The sequence below is a fragment of the Pelodiscus sinensis genome, chromosome 6, assembly GCF_049634645.1.
Source record: "Pelodiscus sinensis isolate JC-2024 chromosome 6, ASM4963464v1, whole genome shotgun sequence".
NCBI classification, from domain to species: domain Eukaryota; kingdom Metazoa; phylum Chordata; order Testudines; family Trionychidae; genus Pelodiscus; species Pelodiscus sinensis.
In genome coordinates, this window is record NC_134716.1 from 113,167,269 (window position 1) to 113,188,332 (window position 21,064).

At 41.5% G+C, this 21,064-nt stretch overlaps 1 protein-coding gene across 4 annotated transcripts in view; it reads right to left on the reverse strand.

Moving 5' to 3' along the window:
- Window positions 1-21,064, reverse strand: part of DCC (DCC netrin 1 receptor) — a 994,271-nt gene that overhangs the window by 54,474 nt on the left and 918,733 nt on the right. For all 4 annotated transcript variants that reach the window (XM_075932654.1, XM_075932653.1, XM_075932652.1 and 1 more), the window contains exons 22-24: window positions 19,245-19,310; window positions 10,974-11,136; window positions 154-380 (exon numbers count right to left, since the gene is read on the reverse strand). In XM_075932654.1, the coding sequence (XP_075788769.1) occupies window positions 154-380; window positions 10,974-11,136; window positions 19,245-19,310 (456 nt within the window). The remainder of the gene's footprint in view (window positions 1-153; window positions 381-10,973; window positions 11,137-19,244; window positions 19,311-21,064) is intronic.

Below are 21,064 nucleotides of genomic sequence, written 5' to 3' on the forward strand. Positions count from 1 at the left end.
AGGCAGCCGGGGAATCCCTCCGAAGCACATTTTAGAACAACCACTGCCATACCCTTTACTGAGAGAATATTTACATATCACTACAGGCGTTTATAGTTAGAAACCGCTCCAGGCAGGTTGGAGTGGGAACATTTCAGTAAGGGGTAATATTACCAGACTGTGAGGCACTCTTGCTGCCCAGCTGAGTTTCAGACTGGCTGTGGCTAACTGGCGTGATGTCCTGACAACTCTGCATTGGCGAGTCTCTTCCTGAGGGGTCAGAACCTGAAGGTTTTTCAATGTTCTTCATCTCCATCTCTTCATGATGTATCCAGAGGTCTGGAGGCCTCAGGTCTTTCTGGCTGCCCTTCCTTTTTCCAGCACTATGGGTAGCACGTTTTCTATGGAAAAAGTCAAGATTGAAATATAAATAAAAAAAAAAACCCTAAAAATTAAGTGATCTCTGTTTTGTGGGACTCCAGGTTATGCAACAGAAGAACACATTCATTGGGTTTAGCCTACAAAACTTAGGAATCCGTTATCTTGAGTATGGCCACTGTGCCTTTAGGCCTCTTGGAGACACATGTATTATAGCAGTGATATCTTAAATCTCCAGGGCACGACGGGGGAGAGCGGGCACCAGGTGTCTCATTGCTTGGCACCAGCTGCTTGCTGATCCCAGAAGTGATAGTGGTGTTACTTCCAGATGAGGCCTCTTGCCAAGCTCTTATAACTAGACATAAGGTGTTGCACAAAGAGCATATGTTTACAAGATGAAAGGGGCAAATGAGAGGAAATGCTGCTGTTTGCTTCAGGGGGCTGGGCTTGGGGCTCAGCACAGTTGGTCATCTGTGCACCAGCTGATGTGCAAAAATTGGAGAAAAATTCCTTCCAGAAACAATAGGGGAATTGTGAAGTTCCTCTTGGGAAGATTATGATTCGGGGTTTAACTAAATGTAGCAACAACACCTGAATAGTGCAGAATATATTCCTGCAGTGTTCTGCAGGTATCATACTTTTCATAAATGACTATAGCATACACCATATTTCTTAAAAGAACTTTAAAACATTATTTTTATCACACAAAAGCTGAGAAATTCTGAGTGATATTTCCCACAGCAACATTAACTTTCCTCCTTATGTATATGCATTACAATATGTTCTCTCCTTACAAGACCATACAATGTGTGTAGATACACAAAACATGCACACATACACATTCAGCTACATATGTGCTTCTTCTGTTGAAGAAAATGTAGACAACTTAAATATAAATCAACAGCAGCTACCTAAAAAGACTCACGAAGATGCATTATTTAAAATCACTTTAAGCAATCTAGAAATATGGAAAAAGGGAAGCCCCTCTGTTTTATTTTTCATGGTATTATTTTCTGAACATCCTGATTAAGCATTCACATAGCATTTTTCATCCCCAGATCTCCAAGCACTTTATATAAGAGGATAAGTATAATTCAGTGTATGGATTAGGAAAGGGAGGCCTAAAGTTTTGAGGTTGGGTACACATTCAGTCATCCAGAAACCAATATCTTGAATATTCACAGCTGCTGAGCACTCCCAACTCTGTTGAGCCCACAAGTTGTTCACCCCAAAATGCATTTTAAACATCTGCCATATTATTTCAGGCTGGATTCAAAGACCAATGAGTCAGGAATTCCTGAGTTCTAGTTCTGCTCTGGCATTTATTTATTTGGTCAAGTTGCTCTGCCGTGGTTCACAGTGAATGAAATGAATAACATTTCTTTACTGCAGCTATCTCGCTTGGGAGTCATGAACATTAATTTGTTTGTAAAGCACTTTGAGGAGATATGGTGCCGAGTGCTACTACCATTAAATCTTAAATGGCCTTTTGATAATAGAATTAAAATTAAGATGTACTGCTCTTTACTCTTGAACTTTTCAATACACACATAGAGTATGTCTACACTACAAAGTTAATTCGAACTAACGGACGTTAGTTCGAATTAACTTTGATAGGCGCTACACTAGCGCTCCGCTATTTCGAACTTAATTCGAACTAGCGGAGCACTTAGTTCGAACTAGGTAAACCTCATTCTACGAGGATTAAGCCTAGTTTGAACTAGTGGGAGGCTAGCCCTCCCCAGCTATCCCTGGTGGCCACTCTGGACAACACCAGGGAAACTCATCTGCCCCCCTCCCAGCCCCGAACCCCATAAAGGGGCACGGGCTGGCTATGGTGCCTGTGCCGGGTGCAAGCCTGCCAGCACCCAGCTAGCAGACCCTGCACCTGGCACGGCTCGAGCCAGCCACCCGATGCCCCCAGCCCTCCCCCTCTTCCTGGGACCAGGCTGGCGGCTCCCAGGAGCTTGCCTGGGACCGCAAGAGGTGGGTACCCGCCTGGGCTAGTGCGGACATCATGGACCTCGTCCATGATCTCCGCACTAGGCACAGGAAAGTGGCCATCTAGGGCAGGAGAGCTGCCAGCCTGGCCACCCAGGAGCCGATGTGCATGAAAATCAAGGTGGTCCATTGAGACCCCCAACCCTGAGCCCTGAGCTTACAATGGCCGTACTAGGTCAGACCAAAGGTCCATATAACCCAGTAGCCTGTCTGCTGACAGCAGCCAACCCTAGGGACCCTGGAGGGGATGGACCTAAGACAGTGACCAAGCCATTTGTCTCATGCCATCCCTCTCCAGCCTTCCACAAACTTTGGGCAGGGACACCACTCCTACCCCCTGGCTAATACCACTCCATGGACCCAACCTCCATGACTTGATCTAACTTCTCTTTAAACTCTGTTCTAGTTCTAGCCGTCACAGCCTCCTGCAGCAAGGAGTTCCACAGGTTGACTCTTTGCTTTGTGAAGAACAACTTTCTGTTACTAGTTTGAAGCCTGCTACCCATTCCTTTCCTTTGGTGTCCTCTAGTCCTTCTATTATGGGAACTAATGAAGAACTTTTCTTGATGCACCCTCTCCACCCCACTCATGCTTTTACTATGCCCCCTCAGTCTCCTCTTTTCTAAACTGAAAAGTCCCAGTCTCTTTAGTCTCTCTTCATATGGGACCTGTTCCAAACATCTGATCATTTTAGTTGCCCTCCCCTCTCCCACCCTCTCTCTTCCCCTCTCCCACCTCCTTTTCCCAGTCTCCCTGAGTTTTGTTCAATAAAGAGAGATTTTATTTTTGACCACACGTTTTTTTTATTTTGTACATCAGGAAGGGGGGCTAGGGAAGGGTAAGTGGAAGGAGGTGAGGGAGGAATGGGGTACAAGCCCCTGATGGGGAGGACTGGGCTGGCTCTGCGGGCTTCTGGGGGTGGAAGCTCTCCTGCAGCCCCCCAATTGCCCCGTCTCCCCAGATGGCAGCCTATGGCAAGTGCAGCCGGTCTGATGGCTGAGTGCTGTGATGTGCCCAGTGTGAACACTCAGGGCACTCCAAGCCAGGACCGCTTTGCAAGCGGGGCACCCCTGAGAACTGTCTGTCCGGGGTGGGGGTCGGGTCCCTTTAAGCACAGCCCTCGGTTAGCCTGAGGCAGCAGCTCTACGCTCTAAGTCCTCATCTGATTTCCTGCAGGCACTGCTTCCGGCCATCCTTAACCCCGGTTCAGGGTCCACTTAATTTGGACATGCTAGTTCGAATTAGCAAAACACTAATTTGAACTAGTTTTTTAGTCTGGATCCATTAGTTCGAATTAGCTTAGTTCGAATTATCTAATTCCAACTAAGTTAGTTCAAATTAGCGCTGTAGTGTAGACATACCCACAGAGATTATGGTATTATACAGTGCACCTTGTGGAATGCAATAAGACACAGTACATGTAGAATCTTTTAAGATGGCTCTTTTCACTTTGGTGAAACATTGCCTCTTGTTATGCAGACACTATCCTCAGCAGCTTGGATGAGGCAAATAAGTGAAGACATGGCTGATAACTCATTAGCATCAGACCTTGGAAAAGATGTTTTGTCCCCTGCAGGAGAACAGCTTTTTGTCTCTGATTTAAACCAATTACTGTACAATATCATAAGTTTTACAGCAGATACAAATTCTCTCTCCCTGAAGCTGTAGACAAAAAAATAGAAAGGAAGCTCAATGAAACCTTTGCAATTCACCCCATTTGCCCCGACAGCATCATGCATATAACAGTCGTCTGCACTTTTGTTTCTGAAACAGGCTGTAGGAAAGGGAACACAGCTGATATAAAAGGTGCTAGTAAGCTCAGTTATTTCCTGAAGGTTACCATTAAAGGAGTGGAAACAACACGTCTTCCCTACTACTATTCACACCACCAACAAATGCAACCTAATGCCTGGCAGGCAAGAGTCAAAAATATAAGCTGTGGCTAATGAGCAATGTCAAGGTGGGAGATGCAGAGTGAAACTAAAAAAAGCAGAAGATATATCCTAAGGGGAAACTGCTGTGACATACTGAGGATGTCTAGTGGTTGCTGGCTTACTTGCCTGAATTTTATTTTGCTTTCCTTTAAGTCTCCACCTAGCTTCTCCTATCTCTGTACAAATTTGCTGCCATCAGTTATTATAATACCTTGAAGGCAATCTTTATTTATTTCTCTTACTTTTCCTTTACCCACTTCATATGCCTAACGTCATATTCATACCTTGACAGCTTCTGGAGAAGTAACCTCCTATCATCTAGTTGCAGTGCTCTGGAGTGGCTTAGGAAAACAGGATTTACCTAATTGGATCAGACTAGAGTTCCACCTACACCAGGATCTTGCTTCTTGCATTTGCCAGTACCTGAGTTTCCTGAACCTTTCAGGCTTTGATTTACATTGCACATGTGAGATTTCCTGGTCTTAGCTTGGTGTAAATGGCATTAATAAGCATAACATTAATCAATCTAAGCATAATTCTGTTTACCATCCTGTTCTGACAAACTAATTAAGCAATGAAGTGCACTAATTGGCTATATACTGCGTAAAGTAAAATAACTTTTAAGGTGAAAAGGCCGAAAAGCACCTCAAGATGTCATCTATTTCATCCCTCCACACAGAGGTGGAATTAAGCAGATCTAGGCCATCACTGACATATTTGTCTAAGATGTTCTAAAAAAATCTCATGGGATGGGGATTCCACAACTGGTGCTTAACTGTCCTTATTGTTTGAAAGTTTTTCTTAATAGGTAACCTAAACCTTTTTAAAACTAACAAACTGATTATTTTTTGCCCTACCCTCAATGGACATGGAGAATAATTGATCACTATCCTCATTATGACAATCTTTTACATATCTGAAGACTGTTACTATATTCCCCGATAGCCTCCCACTGTTTAAATGTTGACAATTCTTTTAGCCTCTAGTACTAGATCATAATATTTAATATAATCTTTCATTTGATTTCTTTTTACTGCCTTTTATGTAACTGTGTTTCATTATTTACTTGTACTCCTCCGTCTGTCTCTCCACTATAATAGGGTCTTGGTATAATAAACAAATAAGTACATATTTACATACATACGTGTGGGTACTTGGGAGACACGTGTATGTAGAAGTTAAATAGCCTGATATATTATTAATGAATGGTAAGACTGCACATGGAGAGGGGCACAACACTGCCCCCCACACTGGCCAATGAGGGCTCCAAGTGGAGGACCAGTGGCCAAGTTCCAAGTGTATGCCTTTAAACTTCTAGTACTACAGAGGATATGACTACTGGGCTGTTGCAGAATGTGAGGAAATTTGATGTATTTCAAAAGTTGCAGCACCTGCTACAGGTAAAACAGAATAACATAAACCAGAGCTCTTAATCATCCTACTTCCCTGCTTTTTATAGACATCTAAATTCCTAGAAAGCTAGTATGGATGATATGCTATTCCACTCTGAAGTAAGAAATAGAAAATAACTATTAGGTCTTCTAATCCCTCCTTTCACCACTATAGTGTTTCCTACAGTATATTTTATAGTGCTTTTCCCATTCGTGTTTAAAATGCCTCAAGGAATATGCTTTTTGAAGATTACTGTGTAGTATAAAAGCTTTCGCTACTAGGGAAGTTTCCCTCTTATTCAGGCTTTCCATGAATCAACCTTTTCTTTCACAGGTTTTGAGACTTACTGGTGATTTTAAAATGAGAGACAAGTCCACATTGTAAACTGGATCCAAAAGCCTTTGTATTAGTTTAAGAATCTCTTCATAGTGGATTAAACATGCAGCTCCAAAACCATCACATGGGAGGAGGTTTGGCTTCCGACTTTTGAATTCTGGAGCTTGAGCCCAACATTACTCATCTGTTTAATTAGTTTTATGTAATGACTTTCTCCATTTTACCATAATTTCAGAATAAATAGTTTAGTTTTGGTTAACTTGGGGTACGTCTACACAGCAGGGCAAAAGTCAAATTTAATTTATGCAACTTCAGCTATGTGAATTTCATAGCTGAAGTCAAAATAGCGTAATCTGGTGTTTGGCGCTGTCTACACAGCAGGAAGTCGAAGAAAGAACAGTCTTCCTTCAACTTCCCTTATGCCTCATAAAGTGAGGGTTACAGGAGTCAGAGTAAGAAGTCCTCCAGCTCAACATTATTTTGGAATAATTGCTTTCTGTGTAGACATGAAACAAAAAGCAGGACTATGTAGCACTTTAAAGACTAACAAGATGATTTAATAGATGATGAGCTTTTGTGGGCCAGACCCACTTCCTCAGATCAAATAGTGGAAGAAAATTGTCTCAACCATATATACCTTTTTGTTTCAGCTACACCAGACTAACACAGCTACATTTCTATCACTGTTCTACATGTGTAGACATGCTCTTTGTTATCCGAAATAATGCTACTGTATAGACATGTCCTTAGTCTCTACATCCTACAATCTCTTCTGCACAGTAGCAATCCAATTACAACTTTAGGCTTTGATCAAAGCCCACTGCAGTCAACAGAAAGACTCTCATTGTTTTCCATGGGCTTCAGGGCCATTCAATATATTGAGCCTTTCTAAAAACCTGGTCACTTTTTTTTGGTGCCTAAATAGGGAATGAATTTTTTGAAAATCTAGGCTTGAGTGTAGGTACTAAACTCTTCTGAGAATGTGGCTGCTAGTGACTATATGATATTTTAAACTCTCTCACCTCTCAATTTGACAAGGTCAAAGCTAATTTCAGCAGACAGGGAAACAGTGTAGTTACATGATCATGCGTTTGTTACTCTGCACTCTTTTTCAAGACTCAAAAGAACAATACAATAGACTTTTGACTAGCACCTAAGCCAACCATTTCTCATCCTCATAAACAAAACATTATTAAATTGTATATAAAAAATTCTTTGTTTCACTGTAGTGAGTAACTCAATTAACTAAATAATTTAACTGGTAAAATCCAGCTCTGTGGCAAATTAGGTTATTCTTCTTATACCTTAGTCTGATGTCACCCTTAATTCTCCTGATTTTTAATAAAATAAACAAGAAGTGTGCACCCCACTCTGTGGGTGCCCCAGGGCTGAAGCACCCATAGAAAAAACAATGTGTGCTTAGCCTCCACCAGCAGTCTCCCGATTAGTTCCCCCACTTCCCTCCCCGTGCCTCATGCCCACCACAATTAGCTGTTCAGTGGCATGCAGGAGGCACTGGATGGAAGGGGAAGGATTAAGGATGGGATTCAGGTAGATTGGGGGAGGGGCAGGGTGAAGGCAAGACAGTGCAGGAAAAGGTAGGGTGAGAGTTTGGGGAACGGGTGGAGTGATGGTGAGACATGGGCCGAATGGGGGTTGAGCAAAAAATGTTGCCTCTGGTATACCCTCTACTGTCCCTTTATCTATGCTCACCAGCTTTCTAGGTCCAAAAAGCTGAACAGCATTGCCTTGTACACTGCCCACACCCGTTCCCTGATGTCCGTCTCCCATTCACTCCAACTCCACTTCCATCTGTTATTTGCTCTCCTCCACCCTCTCTCACGTGCTCATTTTCACTGCAAGGCCCAAACAAGCATATTTATCGTTTTGACAGATGTATTATGCTAAGTTCAGGTTTTATTTGTTACAGGATTCTACCGCTGGCAACAAAATAGTTATTGTGATTTTGTGTGTGGAATTAGGTCCATACATTATCACAGCTAGAGTGTATCCCTGCACCTGAAGCCCATAGAGCACCACCACAGACATGCACATTTCCAGATGTCTGTATATATACACATCTGTAGAAACCCCCACATCTATAGGCAGATACACATGTGCAGTCATGTGTACACATTTAGCATACACCATTCATACACTTCCACATTATGACAAGTGCCTAAAGATTCCTAACCCTAAGATCGGGGCCCAGGGCAGTCAGGGCTGAACATGTGCATAAAAAGAGAGAGTTTTCAACAAAGTTTATAATGTTGCTAGACAAAGGTGGAAAGAAATGTATAATACATTAGCTCTTCTGCAATTACGAATCAACAATATTCAGTTTTTCAGAAATGATACATTTTTAGACTTGCATTCCCTTTTAAAAACTTATCTAATGAATACACACTTATTTTATACCATCAGTTTTTTTGTGTGTGCAAGCCAGCAAAAGGAATGAAAGTCAAAGTCAGGCTGAAAATTTTATTCACATGAGTATACACACACGTGGCAATTCACACACCTCCCTACACACAATCGCTTTCACACATACAGTGCGTGCATGAACTCAGTTGCCTTAACAGACACACTTTTTCATACACCCAGATGGGTAGGGAGGACTGTGCGCTAGAGGGGAAAAGATCATAGAATCATTGAATACTAGGACTGGAAGGGACCTCGAGGGGTCATCGAGTCCAGTCCCTTGCCCTCATGGCAGGACCATATACTGTCTAGACCATCCCTGATAGACATTTATCTAACCTACTCTTAAATATCTCCAGAGATGGGGATTCTACAACCATCCTGGGCAATGTATTCCACCGTTTGACTACCCTGACAGTTAGGAACTTTTTCCTAATGTCCAACCTAAACCTCCCTTGCTGCAGTTTAAACCCATTGCTTCTTGTTCTATCCTCAGAGGCCAAGATGAACAAGTTTTCTCCCTCCTCCTTATGAAACCCTTTTAGATACCTGAAAACGGCTATCATGTCCCCCTCAATTTTCTCTTTTCTAACCTAAACAAACCCAGTTCTTTCAGCCTTCCTTCATAGGTCATGTTCTCTAGACCTTTAATCATTTTTGTTGCTCTTCTCTGGACCTTTTCCAATTTCTCCACATCTTTTTTGAAACGCAGTGCCCAGAACTGGTCACAATACTCCAACTAGGCCTAACCAGCACAGAGTAGAGCTGAAGAATGACTTCTTGTGTCTTGCTCACAACACACCTGTTAATGCATCCCAGAATCATGTTTGCTTTTTTTGCAACAGCATCACACTGCTGACTCATATTCAGCTTGTGATCCACTATAACCCCTAGATCCCTTTCTGCCGTACTCCTTCCTAGACAGTCGCTTCCCATTCTGTATGTGTGAAACTGATTGTTCCTTCCTAAGTGGAGCACTGTGCATTTGTCTTCATTAAACTTCATCCTATTTACCTCAGACCATTTCTCCAATTTGTCCAGATCATTTTGAATTATGACCCTATCCTCCAGAGCAGTCGCAACTCCTCCCAGCTTGGTATCATCTGTAAACTTAATAAGCGTTCTTTCTATGCCAATATCTAAATCGTTGATGAAGATATTTAAGAGAGCCGGTCCCAAAACAGACCCCTGAGGAACCTGACTTGTTTTAACTTTCCAGCAGGAAAGACTCATTATCCACAAGACTCATTATCCTATCAAAGAAAGCTATCAGATTGGTTTGACATGATTTGTTCTTTACAAATCCATGCTGGCTGTTCCCTATCACTTTGCCACCTTCCAAGTGTTTACAGATGATTTCCTTAATTACTTGCTCCATTATCTTCCCTGACACAAAAGTTAAACTAACTGGTCTGTAGTTTTCTGGGTTATTCTTGTTTCTCTTTTTATAGATGGGCATTATATTGCCCTTTTCCAGTCCTCTGGAATCTCTCCTGTCTCCTATGATTTTCCAAAGATGATAGCTAGAGGCTCAAATACCTCCTCTATCAGCTCCTTGAGTATTCTAGGATGCATTTCATCAGGCCCTGGTGACTTGCAGGCATCTAACTTTTCTTGCCTGAAGGAAGGAGAGAGGATGGGGAGGGAAAGAGGCCAAGGATGATAGAGAAGAGGAGAGGAGGGCATGTGCTATGTGGGAGGTATACAGATGCAGGGGGAGGCTGAAGGCAACAAATGCATGAGGTTGTGGGGGGCACAGTGGTGAAAAGGGACATAATGATGTTCATCGCTGTATGGAGGTAAGTTGGATGCAGGGCTGTGGGAGTGAGGGACGTGGGCATGGCAACTCTAACGTAAGGGGTACAAGGCTGGGATGGGTGGATGTGGAGAGCAGGTGTGAGGGGAAATAAGTATGGGACAGGGAGAAATTTAGTGAGGGGGCAGGAGGATGGGACAGGATACTGAGGGTGATGGGAGTACAGACGGGTTTGGTTGTGGGAGGATGCAATAACAGGTGGATGGTGGTGCTAGGGGGAGAATTGGGATGGTGAAGGATGCAGTGAGGACAGTGGATGTGTAGCCCTATTCCCAGCACTTGGAGACAGGGATACATACACATACCTCAAATTCCTAGGGGCTGGCGATGGGGTGACAGACAGACCACAGTTCATCACAGGGCATGTGCCACAGCTCTGGGCCAGCCACACAAGAAGCACAAACAGAAGAGCACAGGGCAGCAGTGGCAGAGAGGAATGCATCATGTGGCCTCTCAATAGCCGCCTACTGAGTAGTAAATAAATCATGCTAGTTCCTCTCCTGTCCTGACTCAGCCTATGGGAGCTCTCCCTGAAGCTAGGAGCTAGACATACTGGCTTCTTCCCCACCCCAAAGCTGCCAAGTTCTCTGGAAGCCCTCTCAGTGCTCATTTATTGACCTTGCTTGTATCATCTTTGAAATCTCACCAAAAAAGGCATAAAAAGTAGCCTCTTTTTGTATGGCTACTTAGACCCTCAATATTTGCCAGCAACTTACTTTCTCTGTTGCGCTGAAGAACGTCTGGTGCAGATCACAGCCACAATCACCACCACCACCACTGTAATGACCCCAACGGTGACCACAATGATGACTAGAAGGTTGCTGTTTTTCTGAGGTGTTACACTGCCATGTGGAGGGTGCATCTGCCCTATGGGAGGCTCTAAAAATATATAAATGAGAGTTTTCAGCAGTAACATTTTACAACGGAATGTAAAAAAAACAGGTGTGATGTACAATAACAGTTGGCAGAGACGGCTAGATTGGGGGGTATAGACCTTCTCCCATTAGATTAACTGAATAAGCTTTGTCCGCAGTAGAAAGACAACAAGAAGAAAGATATTTTATGCCACAGAAATTGTTCTCTGATGTAAATGATGAAAGGTCAAGGTTTATGAGAAATAGTCTACTTATTTCGTGCTCAGGAAGACAAATAGCTTGACACTGTGTGCACACAATTTAGTCCCTTCTCCTTCAGAAGCCACCCCTGAAAAATGCATAATTGGAAGCTTGGCTGGGGTGTGTGAATTCTACTTTAAAAACAGACAATGAGTTCAGAAGGGTGTCATAAAGCACTAAAATGTATGTTTCACTGTATTTCAGTGGTGTACCAAACAGGAAATATTGAAGCAGTAAGGACTGAGATGTAAGGCATTTACTTGGGATTAATGACCAACTGCTTGCAGTTGAGAGGCATTATTGCTATTAGCTACAAAAACTGGAATAAAAAGGCAATATGCATTTTTATGCCTTCTATTTAGCCCGTATTGATATTTACTGGAAAATTAATGTCTTATATATTAGCCAGTCTGAATTCCTGGTTCATCTTTCAGAATTCCATACAGCTCATAATCAACCACACACTACATTGCATTGCATTTATCGATATAACCCCTCTGATTTAAGTGGCTGATCATGGTTTGCTTTGAATACAATAGGAGATAAAGAGAGTTCAATCTTCTGATAGGCTGAGAATCCTCATTGCCCATTAACTTTGATGGAACAACAAAATTAGACCCCCAATGAGTCAGTTATTCTGGTTTCAGATCCCAATAACATTGATTTCAAAGACTGGAACCTTGCTCACTAGTTTTATGGATACTGCTATATGGTGGGTGACACATTTTTCATCAGTGCAAACAGCTTCTTAGATAATTTACATAGAAAAATAATTATTCCCCTTGCTTGCCATTCAGAGAGGGCCCAAACCTGCAGCACTTATTCAACAAAATTTCCATTTCAATCAAAGGAACTCGTTTCCCTGAGTAAGGACTAATGGTGCAGGATTACACACTAGCATAGGATAATATGCAGTATGGTCTTTTTTTTTTTTTTTTTTTTTTTGCTAATAGATCCCATAATGATTATGAGAACAGGATAATCTGGGAATGATACCACTTAAGAAGAAAAACACTGGAGAAAAAACATGAACAATTCTTCAGCTGGAAGGGATGCAGAAAAGTAAAGAGTGTGACAGCATATCAATAATTTCATGAACAGAGTCTATCAGGAGTTTTCAAACAATGTCATCATCCCTAAAGTCCTATTGTAACTTAAAAATAAAGACTGTATAGCCATTTTGCATTCATTAGCACTGAATGAGCAAATAACAAAGGTCAAATCTTTCTGAATTGTCATTTTAGCTAATGATAAATGTAATTTTATGGTAATTTTCTATCTTCATTCTGTACTGTAGTGTCATTTGTTTAAATAATACATTAATTTGTTTAATTAAATTGACTTTTTCTCATCGTTCTTTTAGGCAATGGGACATGACAAGCGGCTCTGAGTGTCATGGCTTTTGTCATTAGAATGCTCTTATACAGGAATTTATTAGTTTTTTTCATTTCCATATTGTGTATAAGACCTTGAAGGAATATGTCATGTATAATAAACACCTGAAAAACAAAATTAGTCCTTCCTCCTTCCTTAGCTTAGGCATCCGTCCTCTATTCAATCCACAAAACTCAATTTTTCCATGAAGACAACAACTATTACCCCAAATCTGCAAAACTGCTGTCAATCACCAAGTGAAATTTACAAAGCTCCAAAATAAAATCTTTTGGAAGGCTTTTCAGTAAAGTTTGTCTCAAAAGTCTAGTTCAAGTAGACCATAGTGACACAGAGCATGAAGTGTACCTTCTGTGTCTTGTATATTGTTGATGCTTAAATAATAATTATCATTCCTATAAGAACGGTAAACAAATGGCAAGTCTGGTGTTACACTGATAGCCAAGTGAAGTAGCAGTAAATCCATGCATGTCAGACTAATGTGAAATTGATACAAGATGGAGGAAATTGCTAAAGGCTGATATAAGCTTTCCCTTTGCATCACAGGATAGCGAGTCATGTAATAAAGTACTGATTAGAGTTGGCTGATAGTTTTTAAAGTTGCAGAGTATCCTGTATCCATGTTCACATATTTTCCTCCCAACAAGAAGTCCTGGATTCCAAACTTTCCGAGACCTCTTTGAAGCCAGGAACTGCCAACCAACAGCAACAAGCATAAGGAAGTTGAAAAAAATACCACCACCACCACAACAGCAGCAGCAGCAATTTAAAGACATATCCAGACAGTAGTAATAATTTAAAAACACACATTACTTTTAGCACTTGAAAATATAAACTACACATTCATATTTTCTAAAGGTAATAGGAAGTGATTTTTTTTAATTATAGACTTTATATAGTACTAGTTGAAAAAAAACTGGAGAAGTTTCCATTAATATATTCCATGTTATATATTAGCCTTCATTCTAGGTTTCAGACAAAATAATATCCTGTAGAAGCATCAATATTTTCTGTGGTTTTCTCAAGGACTTAAACTGCACAGTAAATATGAATAATCTAGAGCTAGGAAGACTCAGAATGATTATTTGGATTTCCAACAAGATTATTCAGCTTCACAGAATTGGCATATAAAGCAATGTAAACATAATCATTAGGTAACTGTATTTCTGTACTTCTTCAATGTCCCTTGAACAAGCCATTATTTTTGCTGTGCAGCTTTTTTCTCTACTTTTAACTATAGGGGAATTATAAAATTCTTCATCAGTTCTTCATTTTCAAATGTTTAAGCATTTATTTAAATCTCGAGAAACGGTTTTAGAAAAGTTTGGTTTTATCTGAACCCTACTTCAAATGGCAAGGTTTCTGTTGATAATGATATCGCTGGTGAAAATGATCTAAAGTGCATACCTTCCTTAGTCCAATAAAAGCAACTTCCTAAGTATAAAACAGGGTACTATTTAGATGGATCTGACTTTGTCTAAGATACCACTACTAAGTTCCTTGTAGCAAGAGGAGATGTGCTGAAAATATGAAACACACATTTGTCAATGGGCAAAATATAGCAAGGAAAGGTTACTGAGTTTAGTATTCTGTTCCTGTCTTGTCTGTGGAAAGTAATCAGTCTGACTTAAACAGTTAGAAGCCTTGCAGTAAGTCCTGGTCTACCCTACAGAGTTATTTTGAAATAACCCCCCTTATTATGAAATAATAAGCAGAGCATCCATACTACCAAGACAATTATTTCAAAATAACAAGCTGATTATTTTGAAATCTGGGCTTCTCCTCTCCTTGGGGAATAACACTTATTTTGAAATAGTTATTTCGAAATAATTTTAGTGTGGACATTCCAATGCTGCTATTTCAAAATAACTACTCCTGAGAGTAATTCAAAGTAATTACTCTCCAGTGTTTGCTGGGGCTCGAAGTTAAAGTTGTGTATCCACAATAACAAAGCCTGCTTTCAAAGAGGGAGGGATAGCTCAGTGGTTTGTGCATTAGCCTGCTAAACCCAGTGTTGAGAGTTCAATCCTTGAGATGGCAATTTAGAGATCTGGGGCAAATCTGTCAGGTATGGTACTTGGTCAAGACATGAGACTGGAGTTGATGACTTTCCAAGGTCTTTTCCAGTCCTCGCAGATAGGTATATCTCCATTAAGATTAAGGCTCCCCCATAGTAGGGACATGCTATTTTGGTTTTGTTACAGGCAGCCCCCAGCTTCCAATGTAATCAGTTTCTGGGGAAGTGTCACAAGTCGGGGGCATCATAAGTCGAACCCTCATTTATGATAGGTGTCATATACCATCATAAATGTGGGCTGAAGTCGGGGGATTTGGCCCCTTCCACACTTAAAATAATGGTTGTAAGTGCAAGGGTTTGCAACTGCAGAAGTCACAACTCGGGGGCTTCCTGTAATTCGGGGGTTATTATTTCCAATTTAGTTATTACAAAATAATTTCCTAGACGTACCCTAACTGTGTATTTTCCAAACTGGTTTTATATAGCCTCTCAGGTGTTCTGTTCTTTTCATTTGTCCAATAATGGGAAAACTAAAACTCTGTTAGGTACCTGGGGTAGAAAATGTGTTGATAGCATAGCTAAAACTCAGGTGACAGTGATCAGATTCAGTTAATATTTAGTAATCCACAACTTTTTCTCTTGTGTCTTGCTCTATCAGCTCAAGTTTAAATAATATTGCATTTGCCAACCGGAGGTTTAACACACTGAAAAAAAATGCCATGAAATGCATATTATGATGGTTTACTTTTAAGATATTTTGATTCTATTACATTTCTTGGATTGCCTTCATATCATTATTCTATGAAGAAAATAGCTCGCTGATTTTACAAAAAGTCTCTACAGTACTAGTAAAGAATGCCCTTTCAACTGGAAATATGATGGGGGATATTTTATTTTTTTTCATTTTGCTGGGTCAGCTTCAAACAGTCAAAATAGATTTTTTTAAAACTAGTCACACAAACCAAGAAGGTTTCCTTTACAACATGCTTTTTAAAATGGAATATTATCTTATTTGTTTTATATTTTCTAAATCTACAATACATGTAATAATTATTTAGTTATGGTTAGAAGCTGCCAAGGGATAATTCAATTTTCTCAATTATCTATTTCATTTTATTCTTTGATCAATCGGCACGCCTTCTTTTTCTCTTACATGCCATTTTGCCTCAGTGCTTAGAGATAGCTCAGTTGGCAATGGAATATCATACTACTACAGACTCTCTCATAACAAAGTCTTATCAATGTCAGTCATTCTAGTTGGCTTATGGGCAAAATACTTAGAAATTTGTTTAAATTTCACTTAACTCCACATGGTTTTACTCTCTTAAGTGTACTAATGCCAATTAATATGTAGCTACACTACAGTATTTTAAACATGATTCTAGCTCCTCTTTTGCTACTGACAAAGGGTATGTCTACACTACAACGTTAATTCGAACTAACTTAGTTAATTCGAACTAAGCTAATTCGAACTAACGGATCCAGACTAAAAAACTAGTTTTGCTAATTCGAACTAGCATGTCCACATTAAGTGGACCCTGAACCGGGGTTAAGGATGGCCGGAAGCAGTGCCGGCAGGGCATCAGAGGAGGACTTAGAGTGTGGAGATGCTGTCTCAGGCTAGCCAAGGGCTGTTCTTAAAGGGACCCGATCCCCACCCCAGACAGACAGTTCTCAGGGGTGCCCTGCTTGCAAAGCAGTCCTGGCTTGGAGTGCCCGGAGTACCCACACTGTGCACATCACACCACTCGGCCATCAGAGAGACTGCACTTGCCGCAGGCTGCCATCTGGGGAGACAGGGCAATTGGGGGGCTGCAGGAGAGCTTCCACCCCCAGAAGCCCGCAGAGCCAGCCCAGTCCTCCCCATCGGGGGCTCGTACTCCATTCCTCCCTCACCTCCTTCCACTTACCCTTCCCTAGCCCCTCTTCTTGATGTACAAAATAAAGATAACGTGTCTTCCAAAATGGAATCTGTTTTTATTGAACAAAACTGGGGGAGACTGGGAAAAGGAGGTGGGAGAGGGGAAGAGAGAGGCTGGGAGAGGGGAGGGCAACTACAATGATCAGGGGTTGGGAACAGATCCCATATGAAGAGAGGCTAAAGAGACTGGGACTTTTCAGCTTAGAAAAGAGGAGACGGAGGGGGGACAGGATAGAGGTCTCTAAAAGCAGGAGTTGGGTGGAGAGGGTGCATCAAGAAAAGTTCTTCATTAGTTCCCATAAAAAAGGACTAGAGGACACCAAAGGAAAGGAATGGGTAGCAGGCTTCAAACTAGTAACAGAAAGTCGTTCTTCACAAAGCAAAGAGCTCCTTGCTGCAGGAGGCTGTGAAGGCTAGAACTAGAACAGAGTTTAAAGGGAAGTGAGATCAAGTGATGGAGGTTGGGTCCATGGAGTGCTATTAGCCAGGGGGTAGGAGTGGTGCCCCTGGCCAAGGTTTGTGGAAGGCTGAAGAGGGATGGCACGAGACAAATGGTTTGGTCACTGTCTTCGGTCCATCCCCTCCAGGGTCCCTAGGGTTGGCCGCTGTCAGCAGACAGGCTACTGGGTTAGATGGACCTTTGGTCTGACCCAGGACGGCCATTGTAAGTTCAGGGCTCAGGGTCGGGGGTCTCAGTGGACCCCCTTGATTCTCATGCACACCTGCTCCTGGGTGGCCACTTTCCTGTGCTTAGTGCGGAGATCGTGGACAAGGTCCACGATGTCTGCAGTAGCCCAGGTGGGTGCCCGCCTCTTGCGGTCCCGGGCAAGCTCCCGGGAGCCGCCAGCCTGGTCCCGGGAAGAGGGGGAGGGCTGGGGGGCATCGGGTGGGTGTCTCGATCTGTGCCAGGTGCAGGGTCTGCTGGCTGGGTGCTGGCAGGCTTGCACCTGGCACGGGCACCGTAGCCAGCCCGTGCCCCTTTAAGGGGTCCGGGGCTGGGAGGGGGGCAGACGAGTTTCCCTGGTGTTGGCCAGAGTGGCCACCAGGGAAACCTGGGGAGGGCTAGCCTCCCACTAGTTCGGATTTAGGGGCTACATACCCCTTAATTCGAACTAGCTAGTTCGAACTAGGCTTAATCCTCATAAAATGAGGTTTTCTTAGTTTGAACTAAGCGCTCCGCTAGTTCGAATTTAGTTAGAACTAGCGGAGCGCTAGTGTAGCGCCTATGAAAGTTAATTCGAACTAACGTCCGTTAATTCGAATTAACTTTGCAGTGTAGACATACCCCTAGGGAATATGGAGGAAATAGTAGCTATGATATATCTTGGGTTTAGAAAGACTTTTTACACAGTCTCAGATGACAGTCCCATAAACAAACTGCTGAAATGTAGTCTAGATGAAATTACTATAGGATGAAATCACACAGCTGGTTGAAAGACCACACACAAAGAATAATTATCAATGGTGTCCTATCAAACTGAGAAAGTACATTTAGTGAGGTCTCACTAAGGTCATTCTTGGGTTCTGAATACTCAGACTTTTCATTTGGATAGTGGAATGGAGAATATGCATTAAAAACTTGTGAATGACAGAAAGCTGGAAGAGGTTGCAAGTACTTTAGAGGACAGGATTCAAAATAGAATTGGTCTGAAATCACCAAGATGAAATTCAACAAAAATAAGTGCAATGCCATTTCATTTAGGAATGGAAAATCAAATGCACAAATACAAAATAGGAAAGAATTGGGTGGCTGATGATATTGATGAAAATGATCGTAAGGCTGTAATAAATCGCAAATTGAATGTGGATCAATAATATCATGCATTTTTTAAAAACAGCAAATATGCAGTCTATTAACAGGAGTGACATATTAAGATAGGAGGTAATTGTCCCAGCACTGATGAGGCCTCAGATAGGTACACTGTCCATTTCTGGATACCACAATTTAGGAAGAAGGTGGACAAATTGGAGAGAGTCTATATAAGAGTAACAAAAATGACAAAAGTTTAGAAAATCTGCTATATGAGGAAAGATAAAAAATCTTGAGAACAGAAGACTGAGTATGGCCATAACAGTCTATCAAGATCTGTTATAATGAGGAGGGCGATCAATTGTTTTCCATGCTCACTGAAGGTAGGACGAGAAGTAATGGGCTTAATCTGCAGCAAGAGAGATTTAGAGTTAGAAAACCTGCCTGACTGTAAGGGTAGTTAAAAGCTCTGAGATAGGTTTCCAATGGTGTTTGCAGAATCCTAGAGATTTTAAAGAAAAGATTGGACAAACATCTGTCAGTAATGAGCTAGGTTTACTTGGCTCTGCCTCAAAGCAGGGGCTTCATAGCCTTTAGGCTCTTTTGCAGCTCTATATTTCTGTGAGTCTGTAACACTAAGTATCATCCTCTGAGTGAGACTTTAAAACTCTCACCCATACATGCACTGAATAAGGCGATGGGGAAGAAAAATGTGGGAGAGGGGGATTACAGCTGAAAAAGGATTTAATAATGAAACTTAATTGGATGAAGTATAGTTTAGTCTATATTTACCATTAAGGCTGCTTCTGTCAATCAAGTTCGTGTCAACTGGCCAATAGGCCCCATCTCCGTGACGACCTGTTAACAGAAAAGCATGTGTCAAAAACAGAATGACAGATAAACTGATCTAAGTGAGATTTGCTGCTTGAAACAGAGTCTATCTGACAATATTTAAGCCATTAGACAGTGAGAGGAAAAGTAATTCTGTATGTGCATGAGAAAATCTGTCATAAAAGTCGACTTTTAAAACAAGCTGAATATCAAACCTTTGAGAGGCTTGCCTTTTTAATTTTTTTCTCGCATAGTCCTTGTTAAAATGACAAAATAAAATGAGGCAGCAGAATCAGTCAGAATGTTCTGCCTCAAAAGCTGACAGATCTAAAGGAAAAGTTAGCCTCACAGTACAGATGACAGACATAATATTGGGCTTCCCTCGCAGTTCAGAAGCTGATGTTCATTGATGGGTCCCAATTGATATTTCTTTGAGTGCAGGTAAATTGTCATTATTATTTTACAAGATGACAGTACATATCATCTAGTGACTGGGTGTCTAGTATTCCTTCTTACTTGCCACAGAAGATAAGTTTAATATTTGATTATATTATTGTAAATGGGAAATTACCCTGTACAGTTCAGTTTATGAACTAGCTTTATTTGAAGGATTATATTTAATATCAAATCAAATCAGTAAGAATAATGCAAGAACACTGTCAAATTATCAAATAGTTTTCAAAAAGATATTAAACAAAAATTATATCATGTTATTCCATCCCTAGAAATATTATTTTTATGGAATTCCCATTTTTACATTGACAATGCAAGAATTTTAAAAAATGAGATGATTATTGATCTAAAGAAATTACAAAATTAATTCAATTCCCTTTACCAGCTATGAGTGAGAAGCATGCACGGAATGCATGTGCTTTCCCCTCACTCCGTGATAGTCTGGGGAAGGGGAGAAAAGCCAGTCATGTCCCAGAGTGAACAGGTGCTGCCCCAGCTATCCTCCTGAATCTCTGCCGCTGTCTGTGACCACAGAAAGGACAGGTCCTCAGGCGGAAGGGGCAGGGCTGGAGCTACCTTTCACCAAGCAGCCTTCAGAGCTGCCCGGAGCACACTGCACAGGGCTCCAGCAGTGATTTAAAGGGGCTGGGGCTCTGGCCACTACAGTAGCACTGGCAGCCAGCTGCTCCAGGCCCTTTTGAATTGCCTGGCCCGGGGCAGTTGCCCCTTAATCTTCCCTGTCATCAGGCCTGCTGCTACACTATGCCTATCCTCCACTGACGTAGGACCAAACAAGGACGGTAAACCTCTGCTAGAATGTAGTGCAACTGGGGTTCAGAAGAGCATCTGTGTACTTTGGCAGCAGAGGAATACTATAGCAACACACTCCTAATAAGGATGTGGCTTTTACTAGCAAATCTGTGCTTTTGGCAGTATTGCTTATTCCACATCCAGCCCCTCTCTGAAAAAAAGAAAAGAAAAAGCTATACCAGTAAAAGTGCAATTTTCCATTAATTGTTGCATTTACATTAGATGCTTCTGCTGGAATATCTCTGTTTCTCAGGGATCACACCCTTTCCCACACTTAGCCACTATAGCTATACAGCAGACATCTGCAGTGTGGGCACTGCCTGAGATGTATTTTCCCACTAGATAATGAGGTGACTCAGTAGATGTATTCTTCCCTCTGGGTTAGTAATAAATCAGAGTCTTAGCATGGAAGCATGGAGTCTGTTACTTCCATCTTTCAGATGAGACACAAAAAAGAGCCAATAACCAATTTTGGACTATAAAGAACCCATGACTCTTTTTCGAAAAGTTGTATAGTA